Source organism: Salvia miltiorrhiza, chromosome 8, assembly GCF_028751815.1.
Source record: "Salvia miltiorrhiza cultivar Shanhuang (shh) chromosome 8, IMPLAD_Smil_shh, whole genome shotgun sequence".
NCBI lineage: Eukaryota > Viridiplantae > Streptophyta > Magnoliopsida > Lamiales > Lamiaceae > Salvia > Salvia miltiorrhiza.
In genome coordinates, this window is record NC_080394.1 from 32,421,818 (window position 1) to 32,437,596 (window position 15,779).

General features: G+C 38.9%; 1 protein-coding gene across 1 annotated transcript; it reads right to left on the minus strand.

The window, feature by feature from the left end:
* Positions 1-6,973: 6,973 nt before the first annotated feature.
* On the minus strand, positions 6,974-10,738 carry LOC130998342 (uncharacterized). Its single transcript, XM_057923768.1, has 4 exons — positions 10,511-10,738; positions 8,794-10,011; positions 7,156-8,558; positions 6,974-7,097 (listed from the first exon to the last, which is right to left on the minus strand). Exons 1-4 carry the CDS (start codon positions 10,736-10,738, stop codon positions 6,974-6,976), a joined length of 2,973 nt encoding a protein of 990 aa, XP_057779751.1.
* Positions 10,739-15,779: the final 5,041 nt, after the last annotated feature.

The following is a 15,779-nucleotide window of genomic DNA, read 5'->3' on the forward strand; positions in this document are numbered from 1 at the left end:
GGCGCTTTCCGTTTTAAGCCTTAAGGTGTCAACACATGTGCTTGAAATGAAAGTATGTGATGCGCCTATATCAAATAAAAGTACTACATGAGTATTGTGTAGCATGCCCATACCTGCCAGGTTTTCCTGGTTGTTCTCAGGCTGCTTCTGTCCCATAGCATAAGCCATAGTGTGATAAGGTCGCCCGTGCTGCCTCTGCTGGTTTTGCAGCTGTTGTCGAGGCTGTCGTTGAAACGGTTGTTGCTGTTGAGGCTGATGTTGTAGGCGTTGGTATTGCATCTGTTGATGCTGAGGTTGCTGAATCTGTTGCTGTTGCCCAGGGTGTGGTGGGGGCAGAGCTTGGATTTCTCGCAAATGTAGAGCCTGAATAGGTGGGTTTTGGCGCAAGAATAACTCATCAATTCGCCTTTCTGGTTGCACAAGTGTTGGAACTATTTCTGGTTCTGGTTCTGGCCCTGCTTCCGGGCCTCTATCCTCATTTCGGGGATTCCCTCCCCCTCCTCTTGGATGTCCTCATTTTGGTGGCATTCAAATGAGTTGGCATTAGTCATCAGTGCATTAATGCATATCAGTAATTCTCAACACTGTTTCTTGATTCTCAAACTCGCTTATACTCCTTCTCATGCTAACAGGTACGTAAAATGTGGCAAGAGTGGCCTGTCGCAAATGACCGATAAGATCGCTAAATAGGCATGGGAAGTTGCCCTGATGAGAAATTTTACATCAATTTCTGGATCTAGATCTGTTGATCCACTCAAGCCCTACTCATGATAGTCTGGTTTTCTAGCATAGTCATCGCAAAAGCACTCAGTCACGTTACGTCTGGTGGACCAACGTTTTAGTGCTAGTACTAATCAACATAGGGGTATATAAAAACATCAGAACAATCATTATTTCTGGAATAACATCCTACTAAACACATAAGGGATGGTCTAGTTACTTCAGGTGTTTAACCTTTAGGTTGAATCATAAGTGTCTGACTGATATAATCTGGTGGATACCCTTTTTGTCTTTAGGTCAAAGGAAATCTGCTAACGGCTAATAAATCACAGTGATTGGAATCATAAATGACAATTAGGAAAAGTGTTTCAAAAAAAAGTTTGTCTGACGTTTGGAAATAAATGACCATAGGGTAGAAATGAATTGACTAAAAGGTCGAAATGAAATGACCTGGTAGTCTGCACCCGTTTGGCTTTTCAGATAAAAGTTAAAATATAAAGGTTTAGAAACCCATATATGACGACTACTGAGATTATGATCGATCATGTGGACTGGCCAGGTCCAACACAATTACTTCTCAGTCACACGGAAATACTTTTCCGAACTTGGTAAGTCTTGATCACTAGCTGCAAAAGGTACCTCTGTTATAAAATCTCCACTTCCTTTTTAATATCTAAAATCTATCATTGAGAATGTTCTAGAGATTCTCAAGATTGAAGTCTATTTTCTATAATCAACATCCTTTCCTAAAATCTTCTATGAGCGAAGTAAGACCTTTCAACATTATTCAAACTTACTCAACAATCTAAACGATCTTAATATGGTACTTCTAGCATTGAGTGTTTTTTTCTCATAATGCTTGAAATGCGACCATGTAAATTGAAACACTAACGTGCTCTTGTGAAGGACCTTCTGAATCATAACATCTTTCATAATGAAATAGATTTTGCTTCTCTGAGCATCTTATATAGTATGGATCGCTACACATAATACTAAGTCATGGAACGACTTTAGTCGACGCCTTCATTCTGGTCACTATGTTGATCGTCTAACCTGAGATGTTGTAATTGGGGCGATGTCTTTGATAGACTAAGGTATGTATACTTAACTTGAGTATACTCTTAGGGTCTTATTAGAATCTCAATCCTTTAACCCCATTGTCGAACCGTTGTTGACGATTCAAGCTCTTATTTAACTTGCAACCATCCTTGGAAGTTTATCCCATTTTATGCATTTGCATAGGTTTTTCTTTTATCAATCATAATGGTTGGTAACTGCTAGTATCCATGTCACATCTCGTCTTTCCGATTCGTAGCAGGTGATCATAATCAATAAGGGTTCTCAACCATGTCCCGTGTAATGTAATAGGTAATGTAAAAGGTTCCGTACATCTGGAATTGCAAGCTGAAAGTTCTAATCGCAATACTATATCATCATTAAACAAAGCGTTATGACCCGATGCGAGTCTAACTCTAAAGGTTGAACATAAATCATAAAGGTTCTCTTCATGCCATAACTGGTGATAACTAAGGTTTGAAATGAGGCTTAGCACATTACACAACTGCTAGCTAATTGCATAGGTCACATGCATCGCTATGAGCAATGTTTCAAGTATGTTTTTGTCGGGTAAGGCATAGTTGGTTCGGTATTCTATCACGTATGAATGGTCCGAATAAAGAACTATGCTCATGTCGCTGATTCGTGCGTGACACTCATCTTTTCATCTCATTGCATTTCTCTCATTGAATATTCGCATCTCCTCAAGTGGTATTCGATTTTCTTCCTCTTTCTTGACTCTTCTCTATAATTATAGTGAGAGATAACTGAGTTTCTAGTTTGTATTGTTCTTCTCGTAACAGTGATCATGCATTCTTAACGTATCTAAGTTCATTGAGATATTTGATCAATCAATAAAGCATAATCTTGAATGTAAGCATCAGTACATTTGTATGAAATATGAACTTTTCAATGTTTGAATATCATTACCGCTTTCTTTCTTGTTGAGCTTGGCGGTGTGATGAAGTGCTGAGCTTTTGTCGACTGACTCTTTAATACAGTAATCATACTAGGAAAAATTGGTTAACTCTAGGGTTCAGAGCAAATAAACTGCTCTGATACCACTCTGTCACGACCGGCCCTAATTAAGGATAATTAAGCCGGGAAAACCGTGACTAATGGAGGGAGATTAGAAGCGGGGTAGAAAGGGGATAATCAAACAAGGAAGGATCGCATTTCATCATTTTTAACAAAAGGGGTATCTATAATATAACGGAGGTTTAGTCGTATAGACTCAAATAACTAGTAAATTCGGATAACTCCGACTTAGCCAAAATAACATAAAACTTCTAAGTACGCAGCGGAATAAGGTTCTGATTACATGTATGAAGACATGTATCCCCAGAGTTCATTAATACATAAGGATAAGACAAAAGACTCCGCTCGTCACTTCATCACCATCGGCTACTGCTCAACCTGCACATTTATAAATACATGCAGGGCTGAGTACAAAGGTACTCAGTGGGCACATAAGCCTATAATGAAATATAACATGCTTCGTAAAGTTGTAAATTGTCATGCCATCATAAACAGTACAACAAGGGGGTTTTTCGCTAAAAAGGCCCAAGCTTACTAAATTCATTTGTGATTCTTAAAGTTCGTCTGCAGACTAAGTTCTCATAATCCATCATATCTGAAGCTATGTGCCGGAGAGGTGGCCACCTCTCACGGTCACTTGACCGGCCAACCCGCTAGATGACTCACGGTCACTGGTGTACACTAGTCCTAGCAGGATAGCTATCAACTGCTCAGGACCCGAATTCGATTACATGATAACTGGCAAAGCCATATCAGATAGATATCATACTGAAATTGAAACATTTTATGGCAAGACAATACTTGAAATAACTTCAATTCAAAGATTTTGTCATGAAATAACTTGCTTGAACGTAACATTTAAACTCATTTGATATATATGAAAGTAATGCCCACCTGGTTGCAGTGTTTTGCTACTTAAGATAATGATTCTCTTTCCTTAGCGCGATAGGTTACTCAGGCGCTTTTGTTTATTTGAACCTTCGATAACACGAAAACATGTGCTCGAGTGAATAATAGAAAAGATAACAACAAGTGCAGTGAATCACTATTCACTCCTTCTCTAACTACCCATATTTCCTTAAACGATTGTATCTAACTCATATACGATCGTCCTTCCTTTATCGAAGTACTTCATGTTCCTTTGAGGATGTAGGAAATCCCATTTTATATTATTCATTTATCAACTATTCCATCTAATATAATTCTACCAACAAATTCTCATGGAATCTTTCTCAAAATATTTAGTAAATATTAATGTATCTCAATAGTTCATTTATAAACTAAAAGTGATATTTTATCAACAATAAAACTTTAAAATGCTTAATATGAATTATTTTGAATCATTTCAATCTCCACAAAACTGTATAGACTCAACTTCAACTAATAAACTGCTTTTACTCCGAACTCGTATGGAGTCGAATTTTACATCAATAGAAACCTCTTTGAGTCTAGTTTAATTAAAAAAAAGTATGTTGCAAAACTCCAAGTAGTTTAAGAGATATAGCGATTTTCCCTTCGCGTACCAGATTCGGCAGTTTCTGCCAACTGAAAGTCCAGATTTTTGAAAAATAGCAAACGTTTCCGGAATGACCTCAAATTTTATATGCAGATAGATAACGCATATAAATTCATACCATAAAAATTTGAGAGCTAAATATCAACATATGGTTACTGAAATAGTTAACTTAATCATCTGCCTCACGACAGTTTCAACAGATACGGGCAGTAGATTTCTCGAATTTTAAAAGGGTAGTAAACGAAGTTCAAATAACATGAAACTTTGCACGAATATTTACCACACTCTCATATATACCCTAGAAATTTCCCATAATATTATAGAAACATGAACGCATCGAAACAAGGGCGTCAACTTACCCCTATCCAAGTGAGCACTAATGGAAGTTGTTCGCCGGGGGTTTTCCGGTCCTCGTTCCGCGATGGTGTTTAGCCGCGAAGGTCTACGACTTAGTTGTCCTCGTGCGAGGTAGATCAGGCTACAAAAAGGTGGTTTCTCAATCCTTTTTCGTCGTAAGGATGGTGTGAAACGAAGGCCGTAAGTTGGCCGGTTGCTAAGTCGGGAATTCGACGTTGGCCGCCGAAGGATATTGCGGCCTTCGGTCAGGAAAATACAGAGAAGGTTTCGGCCTTTCGATTGTTGGATTTGGTAGCCTGAAGATGGAGGAACAAGTACACATTCCCGGTTCACGGCCTAGTGGCTGGTCGGCGAAGAAACGGGCCGGCGAAGGGAGCTCACTTGAGCTTAAGAAATATGCAAAGTTGTGATTTGAAGCTTGTTGGCTTCACTGAATATTGTCAAGAGAATAGCTCTGTACCTTAGAATTTACTGAATAAAGTTGTTGGTTTTGAGCTGAATCTTTTGGATGTTTAGAAGAGGAATTCCGTAGACAACGGAATTTAAAATGGTGGAAATTTTTGTAGGGAGTTGGAGAAGATTACTGTAGAACCTTTGAAGATTTTGGATTGCACACGATGGAAATCTGCAGCTTTTGAAAATTGTAGATTGCTGAGATTTTCTTCAGCCGCCTTTGAAAACTTTGCTCTCGGCGTGATCATCTTCTCCTGAAATTGGGGCTTTTTGGGAGTGATGGATTGCATGGAAGATATTGCAGCTGTGAAAATTGTGGATATTGTCGTGATTTTCCCTTGCTGAAATCTTGACTATTTGGATAGGATTTACTGCGGAAAAATGCAGTTTTGAAGATGAATAGTTGTGGTAATGATATATGTTGGAGGGGTTGGTGTAATAGTGTAGTGATTCGACTATTTATCGTGATCTAATTTCTCATAGTTCGTACTTGTTTCTGTAATAATTCTCCAATTCTCGATGATTAAATACTCGTCGTATTTATCTAAATTAAATCCTCAGACTAGGGATTTAATACTTGAAAGTCGGAATTAATTCACGACTTAATATTAACTCATATAGTGCGAAGTAAATAAAATTATTATTCGCATATGCTCAAGTTATAATTCTATCAACTTGATCTAAGTAACACGATTTTTAAAATCAGTTATAAGCCTGGAATTTCTAATAATATTGATTGAATCCATCAATAGGTAAAATAAAGTCTCAAACATGTAACCAAACCAATAATTTTAATTATTGGTTTGATTCATGGCTGAATATTAAATCGCAGCTCTGTATCTCTTATACCGACTTTTGCTGAAATAATATTATCTTAATATAAAAATCTCAAGTGATAATTAAATATGCAAAAGAAATATCGTAATTAATGCAACTATTTATTCTAATATGTATTTAAAAGAGCGGGGCATCACAATTGCATAAGGCCACCAGCCTTCATCTCTACTATAGTTAGCCATAATATCAGCAACTTTGTTTCCTTCCCGATAAATGTGAGAGATCTGAAGCTTAAACGCAGGAAGGAGACAAAGAACCTTACGCCATAATGCGATGAAACGCCAAGGCACCGCAGTAGAACGCTCCCCAAGCAGATGCACAATGTACATAGAATCAGACTCAACCCATAAATGAAGCCATCCCCGATCATGAGCAATGAAAATGGCTCTAATTACCGCAAGAAGCTCCGCTTCAAAGGCAAAACCAACGCCACCCTTATAATGATAACAGCCACGGACCCAATTAAAGTTATCTCGGAAGACTCCACCAGCCGCAATATTTCCCGGAGCACCCATCGCAGAGCCGTCCGTGTTAACTTTGATCCAAGGGGACGCTGGAGGCCACCAGTGTACGTCGATGAAATCCGGAGGAGGAGCAGCACGTGTAGCAACACCAATAGATCTGAGAATAGTATAATCTTTCCAAGAATTATTCATATGACCAAGACTAAAATTATTCTCCATCTCCTTAAAAGCGACTTTGACAACTTGTATGATCCGCCTTTGATCAAACCGCTTGTTATCAAAGATGCAAGAGTTCCTCTGAGTCCAAATCGCCCAAAGAATAGTGATAATGCCAGCACGCCAGAAACTGTCCAGCTGAGAACTCAACTTGTACCCCCAGGCCCTAACCAAAAAACTGTGCAAATCAGCAGCATCAACAGCCTCGGATAGATGAAACCAACTCAAGAACTCGATCCAAATAGGTCTAACGCAGCCACAAGACCATAAAACATGATCCATAGTTTCACCCGAGGAAAAACAAAAAACACAGTGATTAGGGCATGATCATACCATATCTAATCAGGCGATCATAAGTAGGAAGACGATCATGGAGAATCCGCCAGCAGACTAAAGAGCGTCTAACTGGAATATAATTCTTCCAGATCCAAGAACCCCAGCTAACACGAGGAAAACAATGGCATTGATTAGAAAACGCAAGGGCAGCAGTGACCGTACCTATGAATAGAAGACTTCCAGTAACAAGTGTCAGAATCCTCTCCAATAGGAAGCACCAAAATATCACCAACAATCTCAGGGAAAGCATTAATAAAATCCTGGGTGAAATGCCACACCCCATCATAGAAGTAGTCAGCAACAGAATGTCTAAGCAAATCTTGGACATAATGAGGAACCCTGCATTTCTCATAGATTCTGTAACTCAGCCAGTCATCGCACCAGAAGTTCGTAGCCGTGCCATCACCAATATAGCTGTAGGAATTGTCAACCAGATCGCTCACCTCTTCCTTAAGACCAAGCCAAACAGACGACGAGATCGAATCACATCTCACCTGTCGGAAATTATTCAAGTATCTCTCCTGCGGAATCGAAAACCCGAAGCTCTTGCCACAAATAAGCTTCCACGCCATTTTCATCAAGAAACACTTGTTCATTAAAGAAAATGACCGGATACCGAGCCCTCCCTCCTCCTTGATGGCACAAACACGGTTCCAGCTCACCGAACAAGAAGGTGTCTTTCTAACATCACCCGTCCAGATAAAATTGCGGCATTTCTCATCCAAATCTTTCAATAAGGATCGGGGCCATTTATACACCATCATAGAGTGCGTGATAGAACTCTGAATGACCGATTTAACCAGACAAAGACGACCAGCCATAGAAAGAAGACGCCCACACCATCTGGAAAACTTTGCTAAAATCCGGTCATGAATCGGCCTGAAATAAGAAGCACGGACACGCCCATCAAATATCGAAACCCCCAGATACGTAAAGGGAGCCACTCCCTTCACAAAGTTCAAATCTCTCAGAACAGAACGCTGAGTTACAGCATGAACTTTAGCAGAAAAGTAAATATGAGACTTTTCACTGCTACAAGTTTGCCCAGAAATCCAACTGTAGTAATCAAGAATCTTCTTAATCGTCCTTGCATTCCGAACAGAGGCTTTACAGAAGACCAGAATATCATCCGCGTAAAGAAGATGGGTGGGAAAAGGCTGCGAACGAGTCATAGACATGGGAGTAAGATGACCAGAAATAACACAGTTGCGAAAGAGAGCACTCAGAACATCCTCAGCAATCCCAAAAAGAATAGGAGAGAGAGGGTCCCCCTGCCTCACACCGCGCGAACAACCAAAGTAACCATAAAGCTTCCCATTATAAAGAATGAAGAGCCGGGCAGAAGTAAGAATGATCTTGATCCAAACAATAAATCTCCCATCAAACCCCATAACCTTAAGAACATTCAACAGAAAACCCCAACGAAGAGTATCGAAGGCTTTGCGGATGTCAATTTTGCAGGCTATATTCTGCCCTCTGCCCGTACGTTTCAAACAGTTAAAACCTTCAGATCCCATCAGAATGCAATTATGAATCGAACGACCGCTAATAAACCCAAATTGATTCTGAGAAACATAAAGCGCTGCAATCCCGGTGAGCCTTATTGCCCAACACCTTCGAGATAATCTTGAACAAGAAATTGGAAAGAACAATTGGCCTAAGGTCAGAAACAGAAATGACATTCTCTTTCTTCGGAATGAGAATGAGAGTGCTGGAATTGCATCCCGACGGAAGGTAAGATCTTAGAAAAAAAATACGAACCGCCGCCCAAACATCATGCTTAATAATATCCCAACAAACCTGAAAAAACTTCCCAGAAAAACCATCAGGTCCAGGCGAGCTATCAGCATCCATGCTAAAAACAGCAGCTGTAATCTCCTCCTCCGAAGGAGAAGCCGAAAGAACCGCATTATGATCATCAGAAATAACAGGGTCAATAACAGCCTCAATCGCCTCAATACCAACATCAGAGCCACTATCCTCAGTAAAAAGAGTAGTGAAATAATCCACAATATGCCCACCGATTCGTTCCTGGTTCGATTCTCTGGTCCCATCAATCATAAAATGTGATATCTCCCTAGGCTTGTGCTTATAGCGTAGTGTAGCATGAAAAAAAGCAATGTTCCTGTCCCCATCCGTAAGCCACGGCACTCGGCTTTTTTGCTGAAGCAAACAATTTTTGCGAGACAAGGCAACATTAATTTTAGCCTGGGCTTGAACCTCCTTGTCAAACAACTCATCCGTATAACCATGAAGCGAAATACTCATCTGGATATCCATCAACTCCCTCTGAGTGTCATCCACCAACGCATCAACGTTACCAAAAACGTTCTTGTTCCAAATCTTCAGCTCCTTCTTAAGCCGTTTAAGCTTAAACATAACCTTATAAATCGGACACAGGACCCCAGTATCTTGTCTCCAAGAATCCTCCACCAAAGCATGGAAAGTCGGATGCATCGCCCACATGTTTAAAAATCTGAAAAACCTATGTCTGGTTTGGGGCGGTAAACTGCACTGAAACACAATCGGAGAGTGGTCAGAAGTCAATCTAGCCAGGTTCAGAGTATGAACAGAATGCCACAAAGAAGAAAACAACTCCGAGTATAAAGCACGATCAAGAAAAGACTCCACATGTCGAGGCATAAAACGTCGACCAGACCAAGTAAACCGAAGCCCAGAAGTAGCCGACTCAATAAAACCAGTGTCATCAATAAAGTCACAGAACTCTCTGCAAGAAGCCTGACTAGGCATACAACTACTGATCCTCTCGTGGGCACCTTTAACAGCATTAAAATCCCCTAAAATCACCATGCTGTCAGCAGTAAAATTAATGAGATCCGCCCACAAAGACCTCCTCTCGACATGAGTAGAGGCACCGTGAACAATCGCAACCCAGAAATCAAAAGAGTTCCAATGACAATCCGCAATGACCGTCTGCTCCGAAGAAAAAACCAATCTGAACGCCACGTCAGGATGATGTAAAACCCAAATGTTCGAGCACCTGTCGTGCCGCTCATTCTGAAAAGCAGGGACCAAATTAAGAGAAGACCAATAATTGTGGTTAGAATTTCTGATATTCGCCTTCGGCTCAATAATACCCACAATAATAGGAGAAAAAGTACGACAGTGCACCCAAAGGAGGCGCTTAGACTCGTCCGTCATACCCCGGACGTTCCAAGCAATAACATTCACGAGGTTAAGAAAAGAAGGCGGGGTTATTCCCCGCTTCCACTTCATCCGCCCAACTTTGCGACGCGATGTTGCTCATAGATCTAGCACTGGAAGATCCGCTTCTATCCACCACATAATCTCTAGGATTATTGCCTGCATCAAAGGAAGCTTTGAGCTTATTTTGAATAATCTGTTCAGATCTGGCATTGGGCACCTCCGGAGGCTTCCTTAAGCGTCCTTTAATACTATTTTCCACAAAAGGCTTACGAATTTGCTCCGACTTGGGAGGTCTTCATCTCGGCCTCTTAGGTTGCTCCAAAGAATTTTGCAAAGCCAAAGAGGTAACTCTCTGAACTCTTATTTGATTTTCAAAAGCCAAACCCGTCGTTCGCCGACTATCCAAAGTCGTCCCCTGATCCTGTTGTTTAGCCACTGCGTTCTGATCATCGACTGCGATCTTAGCATCGGACTGATGCTGAGGCTGCTGATCGGGCGTCCTCTGCTGCTGCTGATCGGCATTCACCTGCTGTTGCTGCTGAGACATAACCTGCTGCTGCTGATCAGGAAACTTCATCTGCTGCTGCTGATCTGGAGACTTCACCTGCTGCTGCTGCTGATCGGGCGTCACCTGCTGCAGCTGATCAGAAAACTTCACCTACTGCTGCTGCATCTCCATGCTCGGCTGCTGCATATCCAAGGGGGAATTAAAGGTGTTCACATCGCTGCTATAAGTCCGTTGCCTCTCCTCCCTCGGTTGTTGCCAATCATGAATTCTCTCGCTGGAGGTAATCTTTTAATAAAAAAATATTTTCTATTATATTTTATCAATAACCTACTTCAACCTAAAATATATTTTATTATACTATTATATTGTTATATATATTTTTTATAATTAACATGTCATGATGATAAGCGAGAGAATTGATTGTTTAAGGTGTTTAAGGTTGGTCTGTGCAGTGTGCACTATGCACATGACATGTTATTCATTATTTTTTTATTTTGTCCTTTTGTTTTTACAATTTTTTTGTCTTTTAGTTACAATTTTTGACAACCGATTGTGAATAATTGTAGTCTAATAATTTTTCACCACTTTCAATACACTCAACAATTTTGCCTTAAAACCCGTGTCTCTCCCTCTTAGGAAGTTATCTGGTGGACAAATGGAGTATTAATAATCTCAACATTTACTACGGGAATATTGAAAATGTACTATAATATTATACGAAGTATTAAAACAATATCGACTAAACAATATTATTATATATTAATTCATCGCATATAATATGTATTAATAACATGCAATTATCTAAAATATTTTTATATCCATGTTCAGTCTCAACAGTAATATCTGGTATTTAAGTAATATCTTAATAATCTAGAACATTTACTACCACCAAAATCAAAAAGGCATTACAATGTTATATTAATACGAAATAGTTTATGTAATTTGATGTTTATATTAAGTAATATTTTAATAATTCTAAACATTTATTATCACCAAAATTAAAAAGAGGTACCACCAAAAATTATTTATTTTGAAAACCTTATTTATTTGTCAAACTTGATAAATAGTATAAATCAAAATACATGTGATATTCTAAATTATTTATGATTTACAATTAGAATTAAGAAGTTAGAGTTCAACTACTCAAAACCCGTCTAGATTATATATATAAATACATGTACCCGTCATAAACCACTTAAAAGTGATTTTACTATTAATTCTAATCTCAAACACATGTGTATAATACTCACTATTTGCTTGAGTCTATTTGAGTTTATAAAAATATATTGTTACACTAATTGATTATCTGTCACAGTAACAAATGACATTACAAAGTAAATATTAATATAAATAAATTAAATAAAAAAATTAAGATTAAAAAGGTAATATATATATATATATATATATATATATATGTAGTCATATTGGTTAATGTTTGAACCAATTTACAATTTATAAACTCATACCAATCTCAAATGTAATTAAAAAAAGTAAAATTGATTTTACAACTCGTTCTTGTCCCGAACTCGTATAATAATACCCACTTATTACCCAAGCTCATTTATAATTATTTTTTAATTTAAATTCAAAGTTAAGATTGTGAATATTATTGAAACATAAAAATTGTAACATATGTTTAAAGAAAATTATAATATTAAAAACTATCTACTTTTTGAATAGTTATATTGATTTTATTTCACCAAGTCTTAGAATTTCATGAATCAAATATTACATGTATATATAATATTTTCAAATAAAATAAAATTATATTGTGTAAAAAATGAGAGAGATGAAAGAAAAATGTATTATTTTAACACTTCTAGCTTGTATGAATTGCTTAGTTTAAATTTATTATTTACATATTATATGTCAAATTAAAGCTCTTGCCACGATATTTAATTTGATATGTATATTGAATATTTTTTTATTTACTAAAAAATATATTTTGTAGGAAAAAAGCAAGATAAAAATGATAATAAAAAGAAAAAAGTAAAAAAAAAGGGTTAAGTACCAAGTGTTAACCGTCGTTAAAAAGTAGGGGGATATTTGGTGCGATTTTGCCACGTTGAGATAGTAAACAGCTCTAACCCTGACTATATGGTCATGTACGCGATAGGGACGCCATCGATAGGGGGAAATTTGGTACTTAAACCAAAAAAAAAATCTATGTTTAGTTTGAGATTTCCATATTGAAGATATTTCCATATTTAAATTTATGCTAAAGGCTCTAGAATTGCAGAGATTTGAAATAAAGCTCTCTCATAGTGCCACGTAGGACCTTAGAAGTCAAGAATCTCCAACCATATTATATAATGATGACAGTATGTTTTTTTAAAGACAATGTATCTTTTTATTTAAATAGAGATTCATTATGATTTTAATTTCTTCATAATACTTTGAAATAAGAATACAAATCATTAATTACAACTTGCAAGAGAGAAAGAGAGAGACGCTAGTTTTGTTTGGTACTAGGTTGTCTGCCATGATGAGGGAATGGCATATTTTTCGCACGATGATGGATTTGATGCTTTTTTTTTTTTTTTTTTTTTGAGGAAATGGATTTGATGCTTAAAATTTCAATTATTACTTTTATTATATTATTATAGAGGATAATTAGCTATTAGTGCTTTTGTCCATAATAGACACATTTCAATGTTATGTCAACACTTCAACTAATCTCATGGACCTTAATTATTACGAGTACATCAAATAAAGGTGTATATTATCCCCTTCTCTCATTTTCTATAATGAATTTTTCGATCTTATATTTCACATTATTATCTTTGGCTGAATTTTAATAGAACCGGAACCCCTAAATCAAATGCTCAGGAATACTAGATATGTTTTCTTTTTTTTTGAAACCGGAATACTAGATATGTTTGTTAAGCATACCACCTTATTCATTGTTTTGTTGGTTTTAATTTATTATATTCCCTTATATAATGCTGAAATAGAAATTTTATTAAAAAAGAAAGAAAGAAACGAAACCGAAAAAACCATGAGAGCACAGATGCAAACAAGGGGCCGGATCATAAATGAGCCGAGAAAAAAAAAAAAAAAAAACAGAAGAAAGACACCCGCAAAAGATCAAAAAACTAAAAGGTTGTCACTTGTCCTCATCCAAAGAAGCTTCATCGTCCAACATGTCACCCCATTTTTTCTTAGGTCGAGCAGTGTCAGGAGGAGAATGAAACATTGCCCCTCCAGCCACGGCTGACATAGCTCGAGCTGCATCGGAATGAGCATGAACCACAAAATTCTGCATAATCGCGCCTCCAGACTGAGCATTTTGCACTTTATTCAAGAACTCCATCGGCGACGGGGTGTCCAGAACGGCGCCCTGTAACATGGCACCAGCAGCACGACCAACTGCTTTTTGGGAATCCGAAGACATACCATTCTTGATTATACATCGGAGTCGGTGCTTGATAGATGAATCTGAAATCCTTTCCCTTCTTGATAGCCCCCTTCGGACGCCCCCGGCCACGAGTAATGGGGGGATCCTCCATCGTCACCTTTCCTGGTGTCACAATCAAAGCCATATCTGGGCTACCAGCATCATTATGTGTAACAGAAACAATAGTTGTATTCATCGATTGTGGAGAAGTTGCCTCAGCTGTCATAGAGCCCATGGCAGCTGTGGAAGGAACCGCCATGGAAGTTGCATAACGGTGCTCCTTCACCAATTTAGAACTGTCATTACCAGCCTTAGAAGAAGGTCTCATCACGTCCCGACCCATCTGCGTCGCTGAAGGCCGAACATCCACCACCTCGTCCGCGACCTCTTCCTGAAAATTATCCAACACAGAGAAAGGATTGGAGGTGGAAACGTCATCCGTCTGAAATTGATCCACCGATTTGACCAAAACCATCGTCCCTTCAACATGCCCACCAACATCTTCCTTCATAGGATTAGGAGTGTCATGAGGACCATGCACTGCAGCATCGAAATGATTTTTAATATGCTCGACATATGGATTTTCAGCTATAATATCCTCATCCACCTCAGAATCAACCTCCACCGTTTCCGAAGCATGAAAAGAGTTAGCCGTATCCACCTTTTGTTGCTATTTGGTGTCCCGAGCCAAAGTCTTCGTCACCACCTCCCCAGTTTGTGGAAGCGAGGGTTTATTAGTCACCTTGTGAAGAGGTGCAGCCACCTCCCCCTCCGTTTTAGCCGTCTCCTCCGTATCAATCTTAGCCTTGTAACACCTGCAATGCATAATACTATGCCCCGTAAGTTTGCAAAACCCACAGAACGGAGGTAAATTCTCATAATAGAACTCAACGTCAAAGGATTTGCTACCTTTCTCCACCGTCAAGGTTTCAGGCAGTGGTTTGGAGATATCCAGCTCAATAAGAACCTGAGCAAAGTGACCAACATGACCCGCAAAGGTAACGCCATCAAGCTTAATGGGGAGCCCTACCGAACGAGCAATCCCCGTAATGAGTTCAGGATCCCAGTACTCATGCGGAAGATAATAAATATGGAGCCAAACTTGAGAGAAATTAGAGGAGTCCTTATACGGATCGAAATTAGGAACCCACTCCCTGATTCTCATGATTCCACGACTGAGCTTCCACGCGCTCTTATATTTAGCCCTCAAGAGTTCCTCTTCCGAAGAGAAGATTATAGAATAGAACCCTTTACCCAATGGAACAGCCCTGACCTGATCAGTGACCTGCCATAAGTTCATAATTTCCTGTCTGATATCCGAAGCAAACCGCGGAGCATCTCCTTTGTTGAGCATAATACGTGCATGAATAGCAAACTCAAATTCTTTCAACTTGCTTTGATACATAGATTCTGGCATGCGTATAATAGATTTATTCCCGATGTTGATCGGTTGAAGAGCAACAAACTCATGCGCAAACACATCCGCCGGCTTAGAAGCGGAGTGCTTCACCCCGTGGGCAAAAGAAGCCGTAGTAGCCTTAGGGTTAGGGTTCCCCTTGGTGGCTGTAACGTCAACGTCAAAAGTGGCCAGGGCTTGTGACGGATTAGAAACTTGGGTATTGGAACTCATGCCCCCTGCAGAATGCAAGGAAATCTCCGTATTCTGGGAAATAGGCATAGCAGTCGCAGACGAAACCCTAGACTTAGAAAGCG

Coding starts and splice junctions, on each gene's coding strand:
- LOC130998342 (XM_057923768.1), bottom strand. CDS start 10,738: ATGAAGTTTCCTGATCAGCAGCAGCAGGTTATGTCTCAGCAGCAACAG. Junction 10,012..10,510: donor ATCAAATAAGAGTTCAGAGA/GTTACCTCTTTG, acceptor CCTGCTTTTCAG/AATGAGCGGCACGACAGGTG. Junction 8,559..8,793: donor TTTCTGGGAAGTTTTTTCAG/GTTTGTTGGGAT, acceptor TATGTTTCTCAG/AATCAATTTGGGTTTATTAG.